This window comes from Zonotrichia leucophrys, chromosome 7, assembly GCF_028769735.1.
Source record: "Zonotrichia leucophrys gambelii isolate GWCS_2022_RI chromosome 7, RI_Zleu_2.0, whole genome shotgun sequence".
In the NCBI taxonomy this organism is placed as follows: domain Eukaryota; kingdom Metazoa; phylum Chordata; class Aves; order Passeriformes; family Passerellidae; genus Zonotrichia; species Zonotrichia leucophrys.
In genome coordinates, this window is record NC_088177.1 from 15,987,501 (window position 1) to 16,005,038 (window position 17,538).

Genomic DNA, 17,538 nt, shown 5'->3' on the forward strand with positions numbered 1-17,538 from the left:
TTTGATTTTGATTAACTCTGCAAGTCAGAGGTTTGCAGGCTTTAATCTCGTTTTAAGAAAATATTCTCATCCTCTCTACTGTCAGCATTTTCCAACTGGAAACTCAACCAAAGGATCTTTCTTATTCTTTATCTCCTTCCACTTTGGACATATTAATGGACCTCTGAAACAGCTGCCCAGTATTTATCCAAACCATGGCTTTTCCAGTGTAGGGAGTGCTCTTATTTGCTCAGTGGCTCCCAAGGAGGAGATTAATGCTGGAGCCCAGGTTTCTGACGTGGCTCTGCACTGACACTGAGCCACTCCAGCAGAGAGCAAGCACTCCATTTGGTGAGCACTATTTATGTACAGTGAGTGTTTCAGAGATGCTTTTTGGAAGAGCTGAGCAATACACCATGGCTCAAAACGTTACGCCTCATTCTTCAATTCCTTTTAAGTATATCTCTCGGGGTGTTATGTTGAGTAGCCCTGTCTTACAAAATCAATTATTCCTTAGCCAGCTCAGAAATAAAACCCAAAGCAAGCAACACCAAATGTCTGATTTACCAATAGATTGCAACCCCGTGCTAAAGAGTGTAGCCACTGCCCTGCTTTAAATATTCATGAAGTCCACTGGTGCAAAATGCATTAAAGGTGGGAATAATGCCAGTAATGCACGATCCTCTTAGTGACAAGAAGCTTTCACATATTAAAGCAGCAAGATGTTAAAGACTTTCAAGTGAACAGTCTTTGTTTTTAACTTAGAGAAAGAGATTCACTAATGGAATGCCAAATTGCATTCACTCTCATGATACTTGACTGCAGAATGGGATAATAACACGTGTGCTTCTGCATGCCATGGAAAACCTGTTATTACAGAGGTTTCTTTCCTGCCTTTCCTCAGCACTTTCCAGAAAATGTTCACACAAATCTTACCCCTTCAAGTAATCTTCTGTGTGCCAACCCCCCCATTAGAATCCCAGGAGTCAAGCCATTAACAGATTGGTTTCTCACAAATAAAAAGAATTAAAAATAATGGTGACAGAACACAATAGCACAATTTAGATGAGTGACAACTGGCAATGAATAACCAGAAAAAAAAAAAAAAAAAGAAAGAGTTAAACTGGAGATAACGGTCTGCAAAATATAGACTGTGACAATGCAGAAGAATGTCAATTGTCACTTTAAATCATCAGCAGCCCAACCACATCTGCTATCACACCTGTGCTCTCTTTTCTAATCTACTCTGGCACCCTAGAAATAGTAGGCAAACAGCCAGCCTTGCATCTCCAGCTCTCTGAGGTCTGGCTCTGCTACATTCCTCTCACCTGGAGCAGATCAGGCACTGGCCCTGCACCCTCAGACTGTTCCTGACTGACAGGGATTCACTGCTGCTGCTGGGATTGACATCCTGTGGCAGCAGGTCCCAGGACCACCAAGAACTGCTAGCCCCATTTGGATTTTACAAACCTCATCAGTCAGGTGAGAGAGCTAAAGGAGCCCTGCTTACATTTGATACTTGATCCACATAAAAATAGTGAACAAATAATAAATTGACATTTCTTGGCAAGGGGAGTGGGGTAACATGTGCCTCTGGTGCCAAATATGAACATTCAACTAACATATATTGGAAAGAGGGATCTATAACCTCCATAGTTAGTCCACTAGACTATTAGTCCACTATTTTTATTCTAGAAATAAAAATAATGAAAAGCTGACAGCCACAAGGCTGTATAGGAAGATTGTTTAGTAAGATGCTTATCCAAGACTAATCAGGGAGCAAGGACAGGAAAATAGAGCTCAGTTATGGAATCTGAAGTTGCTTACTTCAAAGCATACCTTTTACAGGCTTTACACGGGGTCTGAGTTTTTGGATGGGAATTGGCTTTCCTGCCTCCTAACAGTTTGTCTGGGAGATCTTCCCAGTGCCAGCCCTTCCCTGCTTCCTGCCCCCAGAAGCACCTTCCCCTGCAGGAAGAGTGCCTGTCAATAAAGACCGAGCACCTCAGCTCCTGCCATCACTCTGCTGCTCTGTAAAAGCCAACTTGTTCCAAAGGGGAGGAATTAGATTGTGCAAAAGCTGCAGTGGGAACACTGGGGTAAGTTGGATCAGGCAGTTTTACCAAGCTATTTCTGGAAAAAAATAAACACTGCTACTCAGTGCTTATGATTAATAATGTTATCTTGTAGCTAATTTTATTCCTTGCCCCTCTCTTCTCCTGCCTTCCAATTTGGAAGCACACTTAATTATGAAAACATGAGCACTAGACTGTGAATTTTGATATATTAATTTCACCGTGGTTTTGTTTCTACACTGCACCACCAAAGCTCTCAAGGACAACCAGTCAAGGAGACAATGAAAATCATAACACCTGGGGTAATTTTCTAAAGCAAAGTCAACATTAGGCAATTTCTTACTCACAAATTTCATTACATTACTGAAACCTATAACCATGATGCACCTTGCTCCTATTTTTCAACACCACAATTCCCTTTGACGACTGAAGCCAGAGCAAGGACTCAGTGGTTTTTTTTTGCTCGAGGTTTTGTTAAGGACTAGAAGCAGAGATTACTCAGAGGCTGGCAAGACCAAACCAAAAAGAGCACAAAGGGATAACCATGACCATATTCCTGAGCTCCTTCACTCAACAGCAGAACTGTTCCTACTTTCATGCCTGACCAGGGTGCACAGATGCCTTGTCTGGGTGGGGTCAGCTGCCCAACACTGGGCCCAGCTATCATGTTCACCATCATTTATTGACTGCCCTCTGCTCCATTCTGGTTCTTCCCACTGGAGCTCTGGCCTCAGTGTTTTACTGACACCTCACTGCCCAGTTTGTGTACCCATCCTTTAGCCACCACTAGCCCACAGCTTCAGAAGCACCATCCAGACACCAGCTCTGATATTTGCATGGTTATTTTGTTGTCTCTCTAAATCTGTTTTAGTTACTTGGAGAGAAACATGAGCTGTGGCATTAGGGCAGTGTTAGAAATACAGCTCTGTGAATAGTGACCTTTTTGATCTATTGGCTGTTCCAAAATCACAATGAAATTATTAGCTCAGAGTTGGCTTAATGTAAATTTGCATATATCCTAGGCAAAATGAAAAATAAAAGTCTGAGTTGATAGAATTATTTCCCTTCAGCTTTCGTAATTAAGGTTTAAAATAAAAAAAAAATCTGAATAATTTTGAAACCCCTTTTAAAAAATAAAAATTAAAACCATTTACATTGAGAAAACATCTAAATGTACACTCTCATTTTTTCAAGCAATTGAGGGCAAGGTTTTCAACTCCAACAAAATAGGAAAAAGCGAGACAGATTTCCCAGCCTTTCTAATGCCACACATGAATTAACATGATGATAATACTAATGATACTTTTTAACTGGAAAAGCTTTAGGTCAATTATTTTTCCCAATTCTATTTTTTACTGAAGTATGAAGCTATAAAACCCCAGATGGAATAACATAAGTTATAATGGCAACAAAATGGATAACTGTGTTTCTAAACTTGGTCTAAATCGTGCATGTTCCAAAATACATTTTTTCAGAGTGATAACCACCTTAGTCACTTAGAGATGAATCTCTGTGTGCAGAAAACAGAGTATCTAACATTTGTAATGCTTTCCAAACCACAGTACCTTTAAATAATACAACATTCATTAAAATAGAAGAGTAGAGCAAATTACTGTACCAAACATCCTCTGCATCTTCATCGCACTCTGCCCCAAACTGGCAAATGTCACAGGTCGATGTCTCTTTTTGATTGGTTTCACCTGAGCCTTCATTGACTGTTGGATGGAAAGCAGAAGAATATACATTAGGAAAGACAGCACTGTAGCAAAGCACTTCTCTCTCTCTAGAAAAATCTATTTCTGCATCAGCTTAATGCGCTGCTCACAAAGCCGATGGCTGGCCAAAAGTGCTCCTGAGTGGGCCAACAACACAGAGATTTCCATGCTGGCCTGTGACAAATCCCCTCAATTACACACTTCAAAGGAAAACCAGAGAAAAACCCTTCCTTTTCCCTCTCCCCTTAATCAATGACCCCTTCAAGCTGCAGCCCAGGAAGGTCGTGTCCCCACTGAGCCTTGCTGCTTTGCTCCCTGCGAAAATAATGGAGGGGCATTGATAGCATCACATGTTGCCTCGTGTCCTTTACCCATGAAGGCCTTGAGGTGGCCCCAAGGGGATGCTTTCCTCGAAAATGTTTTGAAATTACCTGCCTTGTGGTGCAATCTAGTCCACTCCAAAGGCAGAACATTTTTCTCTGCAGAAGCACAGCTATGAGCCCCAAGGACTAGTTATCTCTGGCAGGGAAGATTTAGTGCTGTCCAGAGGAGAGGACAATCTCCAGCATAGGTTAAATTTGAAACCAGGGGGAAAGTCAATGCTGATGTCTGCAATTGTATAAGGTTTGTACCTGCCCTGTAAGCCAAAAATAAGAAGGGACTAAAGGGAAAAATCAAAATTTGGGTGTAAGAGGACTGCAAAAAGAAAAATACTGATGGCTGAGTACTGAAAGACAGAAAGAGACCACTAAGGTAGGCATCAAGAAGAGGGTTTGTTAAAAGATCCAAAAGAAACATTATCCATGTTTCTACTGTTGGTACCTTTTGAAAGATGCCACACTCCAGCAAGGCACTGTACCCAGTGATATCCTTCTGCCAGCTGCAGAGTTATTAAACCAAGGCAGACTAAGCATCAATCAACCCTGCTCAGACTGATGTTGTTATCTGCACCTCTGCAGTGTCACCTCTCGTGCATTTGGAGTCAGCACCGTGGTGCAGCCTTCTGCACACCCGGGTGCAACCCATCAAAGCTGCAGTGTGTTGGTGGCCCCAGTGACACCCACTGGACAAATCATCTGCCTGATGTGCATCCTGGTTGTTCCCAGAGGCTTCTGGGTCAGGGGGCTCTGACTTTGAATAAGCTGCTTTTGATATTTACTCAAAAAAGGATGAGAATCCCAGGCTTTCTGAAAGCTGTTTGAGGAGAGAGGGCTTTTGCCCCTAGAAGAGCAAGGGTGACTCCAATGACTGTTTTTCAACAAATTTGCTTCCCTATCCTGGACAAGTTATATAACCTCTGCCATGCTTCCCCCACTGTGTGATAACAGGAATAATATAATTTCCTCCCAACAGAGAATGTGGAAACAAGTATATTAAAATATTGTGATAAGCTTAGATATTACAGTGATAGAAATCACAGAAATACCAAAGGTAGATCTTATCTAAAATGCTTTTTTCCTGAACCTTAATATAGTCAAAGGAAGTGCTGGTATTTTTAGGTATGGACTATGCTGCATTAATTTTCTATCAGTCATGCTTGAAGTTAGACTATATTAAACTGAAAAAAATTCACCTATGAAAAGCATTCTGATTATCCCGAAAGGAGAAAAAAAAAAAAAAAGGTAGCTTTGCTCTATTTGTACAAATTTGCTCACCTTTATATCCATAAAATTCATGTATGAAGAAACAAAGGGGAAACCAGGAAAAACACACTCTGGATTTTTGTTCTACTGTGTTGTCAGGCTTTACAGCGAAGGGCTGAGCTGTGGTTTTTCTGTTTCCTTAAATGACTGAGAAACTCTGGAGGGGCACATGTTATAAAAGCCAAGGCATGAGGGTGGACAAGGAGTCCAGGTGCCACATCCTCACACCATTACATCTCCACGTGCTGCCTGTGTGATTCTGGCCCCACAGCATCACGAGCTCCTGTGAGATCCTCCCCACCTCCCTGCAGCTGCATCCAGGCCTGCAATGTTTCATTTACATTTTAAATAAAGAAATCTCTTTTACTGAGGAGATAACTCTGACAGCCAACCCAGGCAGGGGATTTCCAGTGGTTAAGATATTAGGCAGGATATGTAATGAGTGACTATGGCACCTATGGGCAGATGTCTTCTTACAACAGCCAAGCATTCCTCACCTATCAGAAACATGACAATTGCTCCAGTTCAGGAGGGTGAGAATATATACTTTATGGAATGGAGTTTTAATTTCTTTATTTTGTTATTCTGCAAATCACTTCCCTTGCATTTCCTTTTAATTTAAAACATATGCCCAGCTCTCTTCCTCCCTGCAATGTTTCTATTCATCACTGCCCAGCACGTGGCGCTTGGCTGGGGACCTCACACAGCTCTGCATCACAGAGTAAGTGAAATAGCTACTTAAACCATTAAAAAAGGCATTTGAAAGACTGAGCATGTTGAAGAGCAGTAACTGATTTGGAGAAGATCATCCACGCTATAGCACACTGCAGTTCTGAATTTCTATTTGAAAATAATAAATCACTCCTTTGTATTTTTCTGAAGAAGCCCTGTGACCAGCTTTCCACAGTCAATGTGCATGTTGTCATTAAATGTGCAAATGTGCAGCAGTCCTTAATAAAAAAGACAGCTGTTTATCTCCTGTTTATACTCTTTCTGTTGTCAGTAATACAGATAACATTATTCTTTACATTCCTTATAGGTGTGTTTTCTCTCCCTACACAAACATACCCACTGGCATATGCACCCACACCCAGAGCTGACACACACAGGGCTTGTTTTCTCCATGCTGTGCAGATAACTGCTTTGATAAATCAGACATCTTACAACAAGTTATTTTCCCAATATTTCCTGCTGCTTTCTAGCTTGAGGACTAGTGGATGCTTATTTTCTAAGGTGACTCTTTTTTCTTTTTTTCTCCTCACTGCACTTGCTGATTTGCACTTCTTTTCTAACCCAACTGGAAAAAATTGTTAGCAAAAAATAATCTAGTTTCTGGATTCCTCTTCTAAAACAGAGAATGAGTCGTCTTCTCATGCATGTTAGGTAGTTTTCATATTAGCAACTATTGAGGTTTTAACACCAAGGCCCTAAAGGAACATAGTAGGGCTCCAGGCAGGCTAATCACTGAAGCCCACCACTTATTGCTCACAGAAGTGAGAAATTTTAAGCAAGATTATCAACTCAGAGTCCAAAGAAATGTGCTAACAAGGGTTAGAAGGTCACTAACATTACTTGAAAGTCACTTCAGAGACTATGTCAATCTCCTAAGCAATATAAATTCTCAGCTGTGAAGGCACTACACACAATTTACAGAGGCAATGGACTGTGGGAACCACAACAGCTCCTGTTTTAATCATTTGGTCCTTCTCTGGCATTCTCACAGTGCTCTGATGAGATAGCTGTGATTTCAAGAATGTCTGTATTGTTTGCAGGTCCCACAAGAAAGAAACCATTTCTGAGGCATTTTACTCTGTCTCCCTAGCTGAAAAAAAACCAGATTGAAAGTATCATCAGAAGATTGGTTTGACCCTGTGCTTATTTCCTGTAACATCAGGAGAAAACTAAAAGCCCCAAAAACGCCCACTGCCACTGTAGCCACCTCTAATTTCTCTTTACATTCAATCTCTTTGAATCAAGTCTTCTGTAGGTACAGACCTACAAAATGGCTGTAGCTACAACCCCAAAAAAATCATGCTAGGACTTTAGCCACACAGTTTCCCAGACTCATGCTCTATTAGGGGCTGGATCGGTGGTTTAGAGGTTTTAAAACATAGACATCAAAATCCCTGTACTTGAGTTGCTTAATAACCTTTGCTCAGTGTCTTCCCAAGGTGCTTGATGAGTGGCAAAGCCAGGATGGCAATGAATTCCTGCCAATTTCCAGTGGGATAGTGAGGAGCGTGCACAGCACCTTGGTGTGGTACACAAAGTGCCACAGGGAACATGCAGGGGGTACCCTGCCCCACAGACCATACTGTGAGCAGTAAAGGGGTGTGGGAAGAGCAGCTGGGGAGCCATGGGAGTGAGAGACAATCAGGTGGCAACACTGGCTAGACACAGATCTCTGAACATCTCTTTGCTAACATGACTCTGAAGGTAGTAGGGCAAACTTAAGAAAGCCTCAGCTCAGGCTTCACGTGGCTTTTTAGGACTATTACAACAATCCTTGCTCAATATATTTCAACTACACAGGAGAACACAACAAAGAAACAATATAAAACATCACCACATGCTTGAATATACAAAATATGACTATAATGAATTATGAATTATGACTACTCTGATGTAGTCTTCCTTTGATCGATGTGATCAGACACGTGCTTATCACAACCCCTGATTCTGACTTGACTCCTCATAGTGGGATATCTTTGCTATTGTTGAAAGAAAAACTTCAAAAAAAGGCTTGCTCTAGCTCGTCCTAACAGGATACATGCTTGTTTTCAGCTATAAAATCTAGGTAAAAACACAGATCACATGGGGATGAAAGTTAGTGGCCATTTTTGTATTGCAGAATGAAAGACAATGTGCAAATTAAAATGTAGTGGAGGAGGATGATCTTCAGACCAGCTGAAGTGATCTTGCCACAGGCTTCTGTCCTAACAGGAGTGCTCTGGGCAGGTGAGAAGGTGAGTGGTTAAAGTGAGAAAGGTCTAAGCAAGGAGGGCAGAGAAGCCAGCAAGAATTTACTAAATGTGTGAGAACAAGCACTACCAGACAGCTAACAGCACCTCACAAACTGCACCAATAAAAGCCCAGATGCTGCAGGCAACTTCACTCTAATCAATAAGCCTTTTTTCCTGAAAGCATTAGCTCAGTCAAAGCCTGCAAAGTGAGAAAAATGAAGGGTGCAAAGCAGGGGGTCAACTCACCAATGGCTCTGCCCTCAAAGTCTGGCAGAGGCTCAGAACGGCATTACCGTCACAATGAAAGGAAAATGGCCTACAGGATTGGTAATAAATTCAAACTCTGACGTGCCTTGCCCTGCTTTACTCTTGCCAGCTGGCTCCATCTCAATAAATACAAATTTGCCCTCTCTCACACCCATAAACACTCTGGGGAAATCACTTATTGCAGGGGAAAACGGTGCCTGTGCCCAGCTCAGGACCCAACGCAGAACTTCTTAATATTGAAATGAAATATTCTCCTTCACACCAACGTGCCTTTGATGGCTCCTTCATAGCACCACAGGTGAGTCCTTGAAACCCTCTCTCTGCTATATGGACAGGTGATTTAAACAGCACTGGGGATGTGCCATACCTGAGCTGGCTGCCTGGGAAATCAGACCCCCTTCCTCAGGGTTTATACTGCCTCAGGTCCCATCCTTGGATGTCTCTGCCTTGCCATTCTCAGCCAAGTGCTGGAAAAGGTTAATGGGATGACTTTAGAACGATGTAAATACCTAGCAGGGTTTTTGAGGAGGAACGAGATGCACCCAGCCAGCTCAGATTGCTGATAAAATGTGCTCTTATCTTATTGCTAAAGACCATGCAGATAGAGCCTGGCACTGCTTTGATGCCAGTCAGACTCAATTTGCAGTGTTTTTCAGCTCTTGTGATTCTCAGCTTATGTTTTTTTTTTTCTTAAAAATCATAACCAGTGGATTATCTGAACATATAAGGATCTCATCTTCCATGTATATATTTGTTTTGAAAGGTATGCCTAAGCTTTAAAGCAGTGGAGAAAATGCTTGTGAGTACAACACCAGGACCTCTCATGTTTATAATTTTTAAAAACTGCTTTTGCAGGGCTGATTCATGATTTCTCAGTGCAATGGTGAGTTGATGTCAGACAGGAAAGCAGCACTTCTGGAGCAGCTCACCTTGTGCACAGCCCTGTGCTGGGCTCAGCCACATCTTGTGGGTGAAGGCAGTGTTTCTGCCCTGGATATGGAATCTCATAGTGCAAGAAAACTGTCTAGGAATGCCCTGAGTTTGGGGAATAACAAACAAAAATTGTTTCCCACTACTACTAAACACTGCTGCTCTGTCTTTACTTTTTACCTCCCGTCTTCCTGCCTGGCATGCCTTCTAATTCTCTTGGGTCTTCTTTCTTTTTCCCACCACCCCCATTTTTCCAGCAGCATTTTCGCAAATACCTGGAGCAGCTCTGTCAGCCCAGCTGGCCCCTTGCTCTGCCCAGCTCAACATCTCTGGAACCTCAGGAGCCTTCTCCAGCTATCACCCAGCCTGGGGGCTCCAGGGTCTCCCTTGGCAGCATTCCCACCCTGTAAACTTCACTTATCATGGTTCAAAGTGGCTGGGATGGGAATGGTTTCCCAGGATCAGCGCTGCTCCTCCGCACCTGCCTGCCTGCAGCTCTCTCCTTCCAGCAGGTGCTCCAGCAGCATCCCTGTGTGGAGCCAGGCCATGACCCTCCACAGACCTCTGCAGGGACTTGTCTGCACTTCTACAACCATGGCCAGGAGGGAATGCACTCCATTCTCACTCAGAGTGTATTTATTCTAAACAAACACCACTTGCTTGTTGCTGTCTCATGCATATTCCTGCAGCTCCCACAGTGCATTTGATAAAAAATTAAAAGCGATTAGTCGAGGCCAGTTTCTCCTAGCAAATAACTCTAATGGTGTTACAAAAGGAATGGCTCACTGAATAAAACCCTATTGTAAGCTTTCTGAACGCTGACATGAAACAGCTGTGCTTATTGCACCGTTGTGTAGTCCCCCTGCAAAATTTGATGTTTGCCTGGTGTCTGTGGGCTGCCAGCACTGCAGATTTGGGTGCCAGCACCTTTATGAAGGTGTACAATGACCAGCACTGACAGTGTTTGCCAGCATGAGGAAGAGTAGGCTCATTTAACTTGGCCAAGAGCTTCCCCTCATAAACAGCTTTGAGTAAAAAGCCAAAATAGCACATGGGGACTATTCATCTCTGCCTTGCATTAATTTAAAGAGAAGCCTCACTTCCTTGGAGGAGAATTTTCAAGAAATAGATACATCTTTTTGGAAAAACATGCCTGCAATACTGCCAAAGCTTTGGTGGCACCAGTCCCTGCTTTCGTGTATTTTAATATGCACAACAGGATGAACAAAATAACCAAGTGGACATGGCCACAGCTCAGAGGATGCAATGCCATGGGTCACCAATCAAGGCAATTATTAAAGAGCCTGGAAGAAAGTTACTGTAGCCCAAATTGCAAGGACCAGAAGATTTTTCAGGATCAAGGAGAAATAAAAAAAGATGATGTCTGATTCCTCCCTCAGGGTGACTTGCCTGGCCACACAGATCATTAACCTCAGCACTGTGTCAAGGTGGGTAGGGAGCTGCAGCCCAGCAAAGTGCCCAATGTCTTAACGCTTTTCTTATTTGTCAGAAAATGGCCATCACAGGCTACCCTGAAGCAGAGTCACGTGTGAGCTCCTTCTGGCTGGCTGGTCCTGTGTGTCACAAATTCTATAGATGGAATGTATGGACTCCATACATGCTGGAACAACAGAACCTACAAATTCTGTGAAGAAATATTGCATGAATGTGGGCTCAGTTAGAGGAATCCGAGGCAGCGCTGCCTTCCTCTGTAGGAAAAGATGTTACAGTTGGATATAAACCACAGAAATTACCCATCTGTGCTTTCCCTGACCTCTGCCAAGAATTCACATCCCACCTGAGGTTCTGAGCATTTTCATTCATTCTAGGCAGAGAGAAATGCCTATCACTGAATTTACAGTAATTCAGTGAAAAAATTAAAATATCCAAAGCCATGCTTTCACAAAGCCTAAAATAAGCAAGTCCCAAATGGGTGATGTGACTTTCCAGGGCTTTCCACAGTTAAAGGGTGCTTTTGCCAGCTTCCTACCTGGTGGAAAGATTAACAGAAGTCTTAAATGTGAACCCTTACAGCTACTCATCTTTCAAGAAAGAGAATGAAAGGAACAAAGATAAAACCTAAAAGAGCTGTCTGGCATCCACTTGGTGACTACTTCAGTTTTAAGATCTTTGTCACTTTGCTGTTGATTTAAGTCTGTGTATCCTTTTGAATATTAGTATGGCTAGCAAGATAGCAACATCATACATAAAAATGTTCTTTATTCCAGAACAGATGAAACTCCCAGTGGTAAAAGAAGATTTAGGTATCTCTGAAGATTTCTTATCACTGTGCAACATAACTCTCTAATGGTTCAGTGCCTTGGAGGGTCATCTGAGATCACTTATCACATAAATCAAATAGGTGGCAGGCTATAAGAATGGAAGCCTATAGCAATTTCATGTCTTTGCTTGCAGACATCAAATCTATCTTTTAGGCAGACTATAGAGGAGATAATATTCCACTCCATTTAAGCCAGTGAAGAAACCCAAATCTGGGTATTAACCAATTTTTGGGAAGCTGCTTCTGGTCTCGACTGCACCACAATTATCTTGGGAAATGACTGGTTTTAAATCCTAAAACATGGACGGCAGACACTGGCCCTGGTTTTAATTTAGACTAAAGCTGCTGTAAAATCAGTCTGGCAATGGAAGGGAGTGCCAGAGCAAGTGAAAGTCCAATTTAGTTGATGTCCCATTTACATAACCAGCAGTGTGTAAAGTGGATCCACTGTAAAAACGATGCAACAAGAGGAACAGAGTTTTCTTCTCCCTCTCCACTTTTCTTCCATGTAATACTCCTTTCTGTTGATTTCTGTGGTGTTAATGCAGGTTACACACATGTAACAGAGAGCTGGAGCTGCCTTGGGGCTCAGGAGCACCGAGCTTGCATGCCAAGCTCATTTCTAGTGGTGGGATCTTCAGTGGGGTGCCAGAACTGACAGTCACAGCCCATGCTCAGCCAGGCTGTCACCCCACCACTGCGAGTGCTGAGATGGCTCCTGAGCTGCCTCCTCCTCCATCAGCTCAGTGGATCCCCAATCCCCCTTCACAGCTCGTGCCCAGAATTTAGTACTTCTGCAGTAGCACATCCTGATCTAATCCTCTAAACTGCACAACCAGGGCTCATCCCTGAGTTTGCTCCTTTCCGTGTGAGAACTCCCTCTAAAAACAAAACCAAAGCCAAAACGCATCTCAGAGCTAGTTGTTAAGACATCCCTCCTGACACACATGAAGGTATTTCTGCCTTCCCAGTGCTGTAGGTAGGGAGTCCTCGGGTCTCTGCTGCAGCTGGGGGTGCACAGCAGTGCTGGCACCTAAAGAACGTGCCAGAAGCTGAGACAAGGGCAGCTGCAAACCCTCCAAGTCTTGCTGGAGGGGATACAATATTTATGCAACATAGATCATATATTTTACATAACCCTACTCTTCAACAAACATGAAAACATATGGCATCAGTTAATTGCATGAAAATATTTGGTAGGAAGACAATCTTTCAGGACAAATTGGGAAAAAAAGCCAATCAAGCCATTTTTCCCCTTTTATTCCCATTATTAGTGGGCAGGTTGAAGCAGTGCATGAGTACTTAAAGCACTCCTTGGTTTATGGTTTATGCAGTGAAATAGTTGTGTCCAGCACAATATGCATGAGAAACACCAGCAGCACTGCTGCTAACCTTGCCAGAAAGGCAAGGAGCTCTTGAATGAGTAGCACAGCCACTCCTGCAAGGGTGGCCAGGATTTAGGAGCAGGAACCTCCATGAACCGGGTCTGTGAATAAACAGGGGATCTAATTTTGTGCTGTCACCCAAAATTTACATGACTGGCAGAAAAAGCCTCCCAGACCTCCATTAATAGGACAAACAGGCTGAGTGTGACACTTCAAACTCAGCCTTGAGTTTGAAGCAGCAGCAAAGTGTGGATTTGAATCCATTTACACCAGAACAATGCCGCCCTTCTGCGTATAATTTTACAGATGTGTTTATGATATAGGGGGAGCCACATGGCACAAAAGGTTTAAACATTTAATCTCACTTAGATTCAATACACTGCATATACAGAAAATTGGAAGCCCAGCAGGAAAATGCCAGATTTCATTCTCACTTAGTTGTGATTAACCTTTACGAGCTCGCTCAGGGTTCTGTCACCTGTGAAGTCACTCAGGGCATGCAGGCTGCAAAAGCCCTGGCTTGCTGCTTTGGCCAGGGGACCACAGCTGCTGAGCTTGAGGTCTGCTGCCCAAAATGGGGGCACTCCCCTGCCCCAAACAGCAGTGCACCCTGCCCTGCATTCCCTGAGTATGGGAAGTGTAAAAGGGATATAGGGATAGGGAATGAATGACCTGGAAGGGACTGTTCCCTTTTTCTTCCTGCAGCTGAGTCTCCTTGGCTGAGCTGGGTCCAGTCGAGAGCAGCCTTACCCCAGCAGACAGACACAAGGCAAACAGCTGATACATATCACACTTTGCAAATATGCTCTTTCTCATTAATACTGATTCCCACACACAAACACTTTAGCTATATTCACTGATTGCATTACCATTGCAGAAGTGTAATTAACAAATTAAAAGGGAGGATTGTGATTCAGTTTAATTTGGGGAAAATCTTTAAATAAATAAAATAAAAAAAGGAGTCTGATGAGTCTGATGTTTGAGGATCGTTACCCTCTGCTATTTGCTTTAATTCTTTGGACATGCTCTAAGAGAAATGCTTTCCTTGGAACAAACATGCCTGAGTAAGATGCAGTGGTGGCTACACAGCTACTTAAAGAAAAAACTATGACAAAAACCTCACAGAAATTACAGAAATCCTGACAGATGCTAGATCCAGATACCATATTGCCCATGAAGGTGCATCATCATGGAGAAAGGAAGGGGGGAAATGCCAGCTGCAAGGTGGTCAGACTGATCTGAGACTGACAGCTGATTCACCCAAATTTATGAAAAGCAACACAAAATGTGCACACTGCCTGCCCACATCTATTTGTGGAAGAAGGGAAAGCAGAAAATCCCCCATACTTGCTGCCCTTCCAGACCCTTGCATGATAAAATAAGCCAGTTCCACTGAGTAAATCAATGTTTGTGAGAGCAGTCAAAACTCCTGAGCTAAAGTTAAACCGAATTTCTCTCCAAACACCAACTGAGCACTTCTGGAAGAATGGCTGCAAAATGATACATACTGCCCCTCACATTTCTGCCAAAAACACCTTTCAGGTGATCTAATATTATGAGAAACCATAATCATTAAGGATTGATCATGCTAATAAAATTTTCTGGATGGCTTATTAACCTACTAAGACATGTTTTTCTCTACTTCCCTTCATTAGCAACAGCGATAATTAGGTAAGGACAGAGTAGCAAAATTGATCATATGCTACTGCCAAGGGGGACAGAGAATGTATCATGGACATTCAGTATAATGTTCTCCAAACTTGAGGTGCATTAATTTTAGTTAGTACCATAGCTATTTTCTGCCTTTGATACAAGGAATCTGTTAATGTAGATATTGTATAACAGGAGCTTATATCTCTCATATGCCAAAACAGAATTTTCTTTTTTCTTTAAAGATCTTAGCACAAAACGAGATGAGACAGGAAAACATCCTGTCTCTGTCACAGAGTATGGCACAGACAAGATGGCCACGATGGACAGAGTAGCACCATACCATTTCAGAAGGCTTTAAGTATTCACCCACATTCAGAGTAACACATTACTGTACCAGAAGGCTTCAGGCATTGGCCCATACAGAGCAACACCATCTCACTTGAGAGGGCTGCAAGCATCTGCCCTTCTTGTTCTTTAGCCCAACCTTTAATACCTCTGATTGTTGATGCATGGCACCTGTGTGCCCTCTGTTCCCTGTGGTGGTTGGTCAGTGCCCTGGGCACTCCATGGCTCATTGCTGTCAGTGCTGTCACAGCTGTGCCCACTGGGGATGAGGGTGGGCCACAGCCCCACTCCCAACCACCACAAACTGTGTGTGCCTGCACCTCTCAAGCTGTCCTCTCCTTATTTCAGTCTCCTCATGAAAGCAGAGCAGCTGCAGAGCCCTGGCTGGGAGGCAAAGGAGTGAGTTATACTGTCCCCTCCTGGGCAAGAACCCCCAGAGCCGCAGCAGACCTGCAGCATCAACTTTCCTCCACCATCTCACTGATGCAGCAAGCGCCTCTAAAACCCTTGAGAGACAAAGGCATCACACCCATGGTAAACTTTAAAATATTGCTCTAAAAATGTGAGCAACTGGCTTTCCCTGAGCTCTCCCCCATGTGAATAAGAGGCAGCTTTCTGTAGATAAATGCATTATAGGGAGCTGAAAAGAGTTGACATTACAAACTTGGCACTCTGATGGTGTCCTGTATGAACAGGGAAAGGGAGGATCTGCCAAAGCGAGAGCCAGACTTAATATAAAAAGCATCAACCCAGCATATTGACCTTATTTAAGCTCAAACAGCATAACACTAGAATACTTAATGCAAAAATGTCATAAATATTCTTTATTCTACATGCACATTAATGTTTTCTTTAAATATGCAATTCACTTGATATCTGCAATCCCCCCCTTCTTCAGATGCAAAATCCAAAATAATGATTATATCAGTCATTGCTTAATACATTCAACTGTGGCCCTGATTTTCATGCATGAATGGTCATTTACATATCATTACCCATCATGCCATCCACTCAGATTTTTCTTTCTAAACAGAGTAATACATTTAAAGTTATCATTTTAAAACAAAAATACTTTAAAAAAGGGACTTCCATTTCTCGTTATCTTATCTGTGCTCTTAGCAGCTAATAGAGTGGAATTTTAAAATGGAAAATTCTCAGTGTGTGTGACAACTGTCACAGTGAGAAGATCTCAGAGAAGAGGCAATTATCAGGGGATTTTTCTCAAATTTGGAAACACCTATAAATACGAACAGAAAAGCCGAAGCAAACCGACCAGAAGCAAACCAGTAATTATAGTACATTCTTGCATTTTCCAAACACAAGTCCTTGTTAGGGGCAAAGCAAAATCCATGTTAGCAAAATCACTGTGGACATGAGGTGCTGTTAGAAGATTTGCATGAATAAATTACAATTTTTCAATAAATACTGCCCATGCTCACAATAGAGGAAGGATTTCTGCCCCTCCCCCCCCCAACTACTTTTAAAGTAATTTTCTGCTATGTTTAATTAGGAAATTTCTCTACAGAAGGCAATGTGATAGAAGATTAATTCTCTATTTTCTCACCCACTGTGTCAGTAGACTCAAGTGGACACTACAAACCCCAGTTAAATACGGCGAGGATGATCGAGCACGGGGCTCCTTTTGAGAGGTCGTGTCCACAGACTGTGGATCTCATTTCAACCCAACAGAAACGAGTCAGGAAATGGTGTCTCTCCGTGGTGCAGAGCCACAGAGGAGCCATTCCAAGAGCTCCATGGTGTGAGGGTTCACCAAGGCAGCTGAGAGGGTTTGCTGTCATGGCTAATGACACCGAGCACCACCGGGTGAGAAATGGCACTGCCACAGCTGTCTTGGGTCTGGCTGCTCCCCCTCACCACTAATAACTATTCCTCCAGCACTCCCAACCTGTTTTACATCTTTAATGCCAAGTACGAAACAGCAGTTAAACAATAAATAATGAATTATTCGCTGGTGGGGAATATAGTAAAGTTTGGTTTGGTTTTTTGTTTTTGTTTGAAGGGGAGAGACAAAGGGTGCAAACTGTATTTGTTTTTAATGAACAATGAAGGGAATGAGCTATTTACCCGCAGGACATAAAACCCCATGAGTGGTCTCTTGCTGCCAATGCTGATTAAATATCAGGTTAAGGCTTTTTTAAATTGAAATCCAAGGCAGAGTAAGAACAGTTACTTAGAGGAAACTCAGACCTACAAGATGCAGAACATGCAAGATATTACCCTTTGATGGAGAGGGCAAGCAATTTTCTCAGAAGTTTTACTAGTGGAGTGGCTGAACACCAAA

At 42.7% G+C, this 17,538-nt stretch overlaps 1 protein-coding gene across 1 annotated transcript in view; it reads right to left on the bottom strand.

Moving 5' to 3' along the window:
• The window catches only part of TMEFF2 (transmembrane protein with EGF like and two follistatin like domains 2), a 125,072-nt gene that overhangs the window by 48,857 nt on the left and 58,677 nt on the right, over window positions 1-17,538 (bottom strand). Inside the window, exon 5 of the mRNA XM_064717784.1 lies at window positions 3,673-3,769. Within this exon, the coding sequence (XP_064573854.1) occupies window positions 3,673-3,769 (97 nt within the window). The remainder of the gene's footprint in view (window positions 1-3,672; window positions 3,770-17,538) is intronic.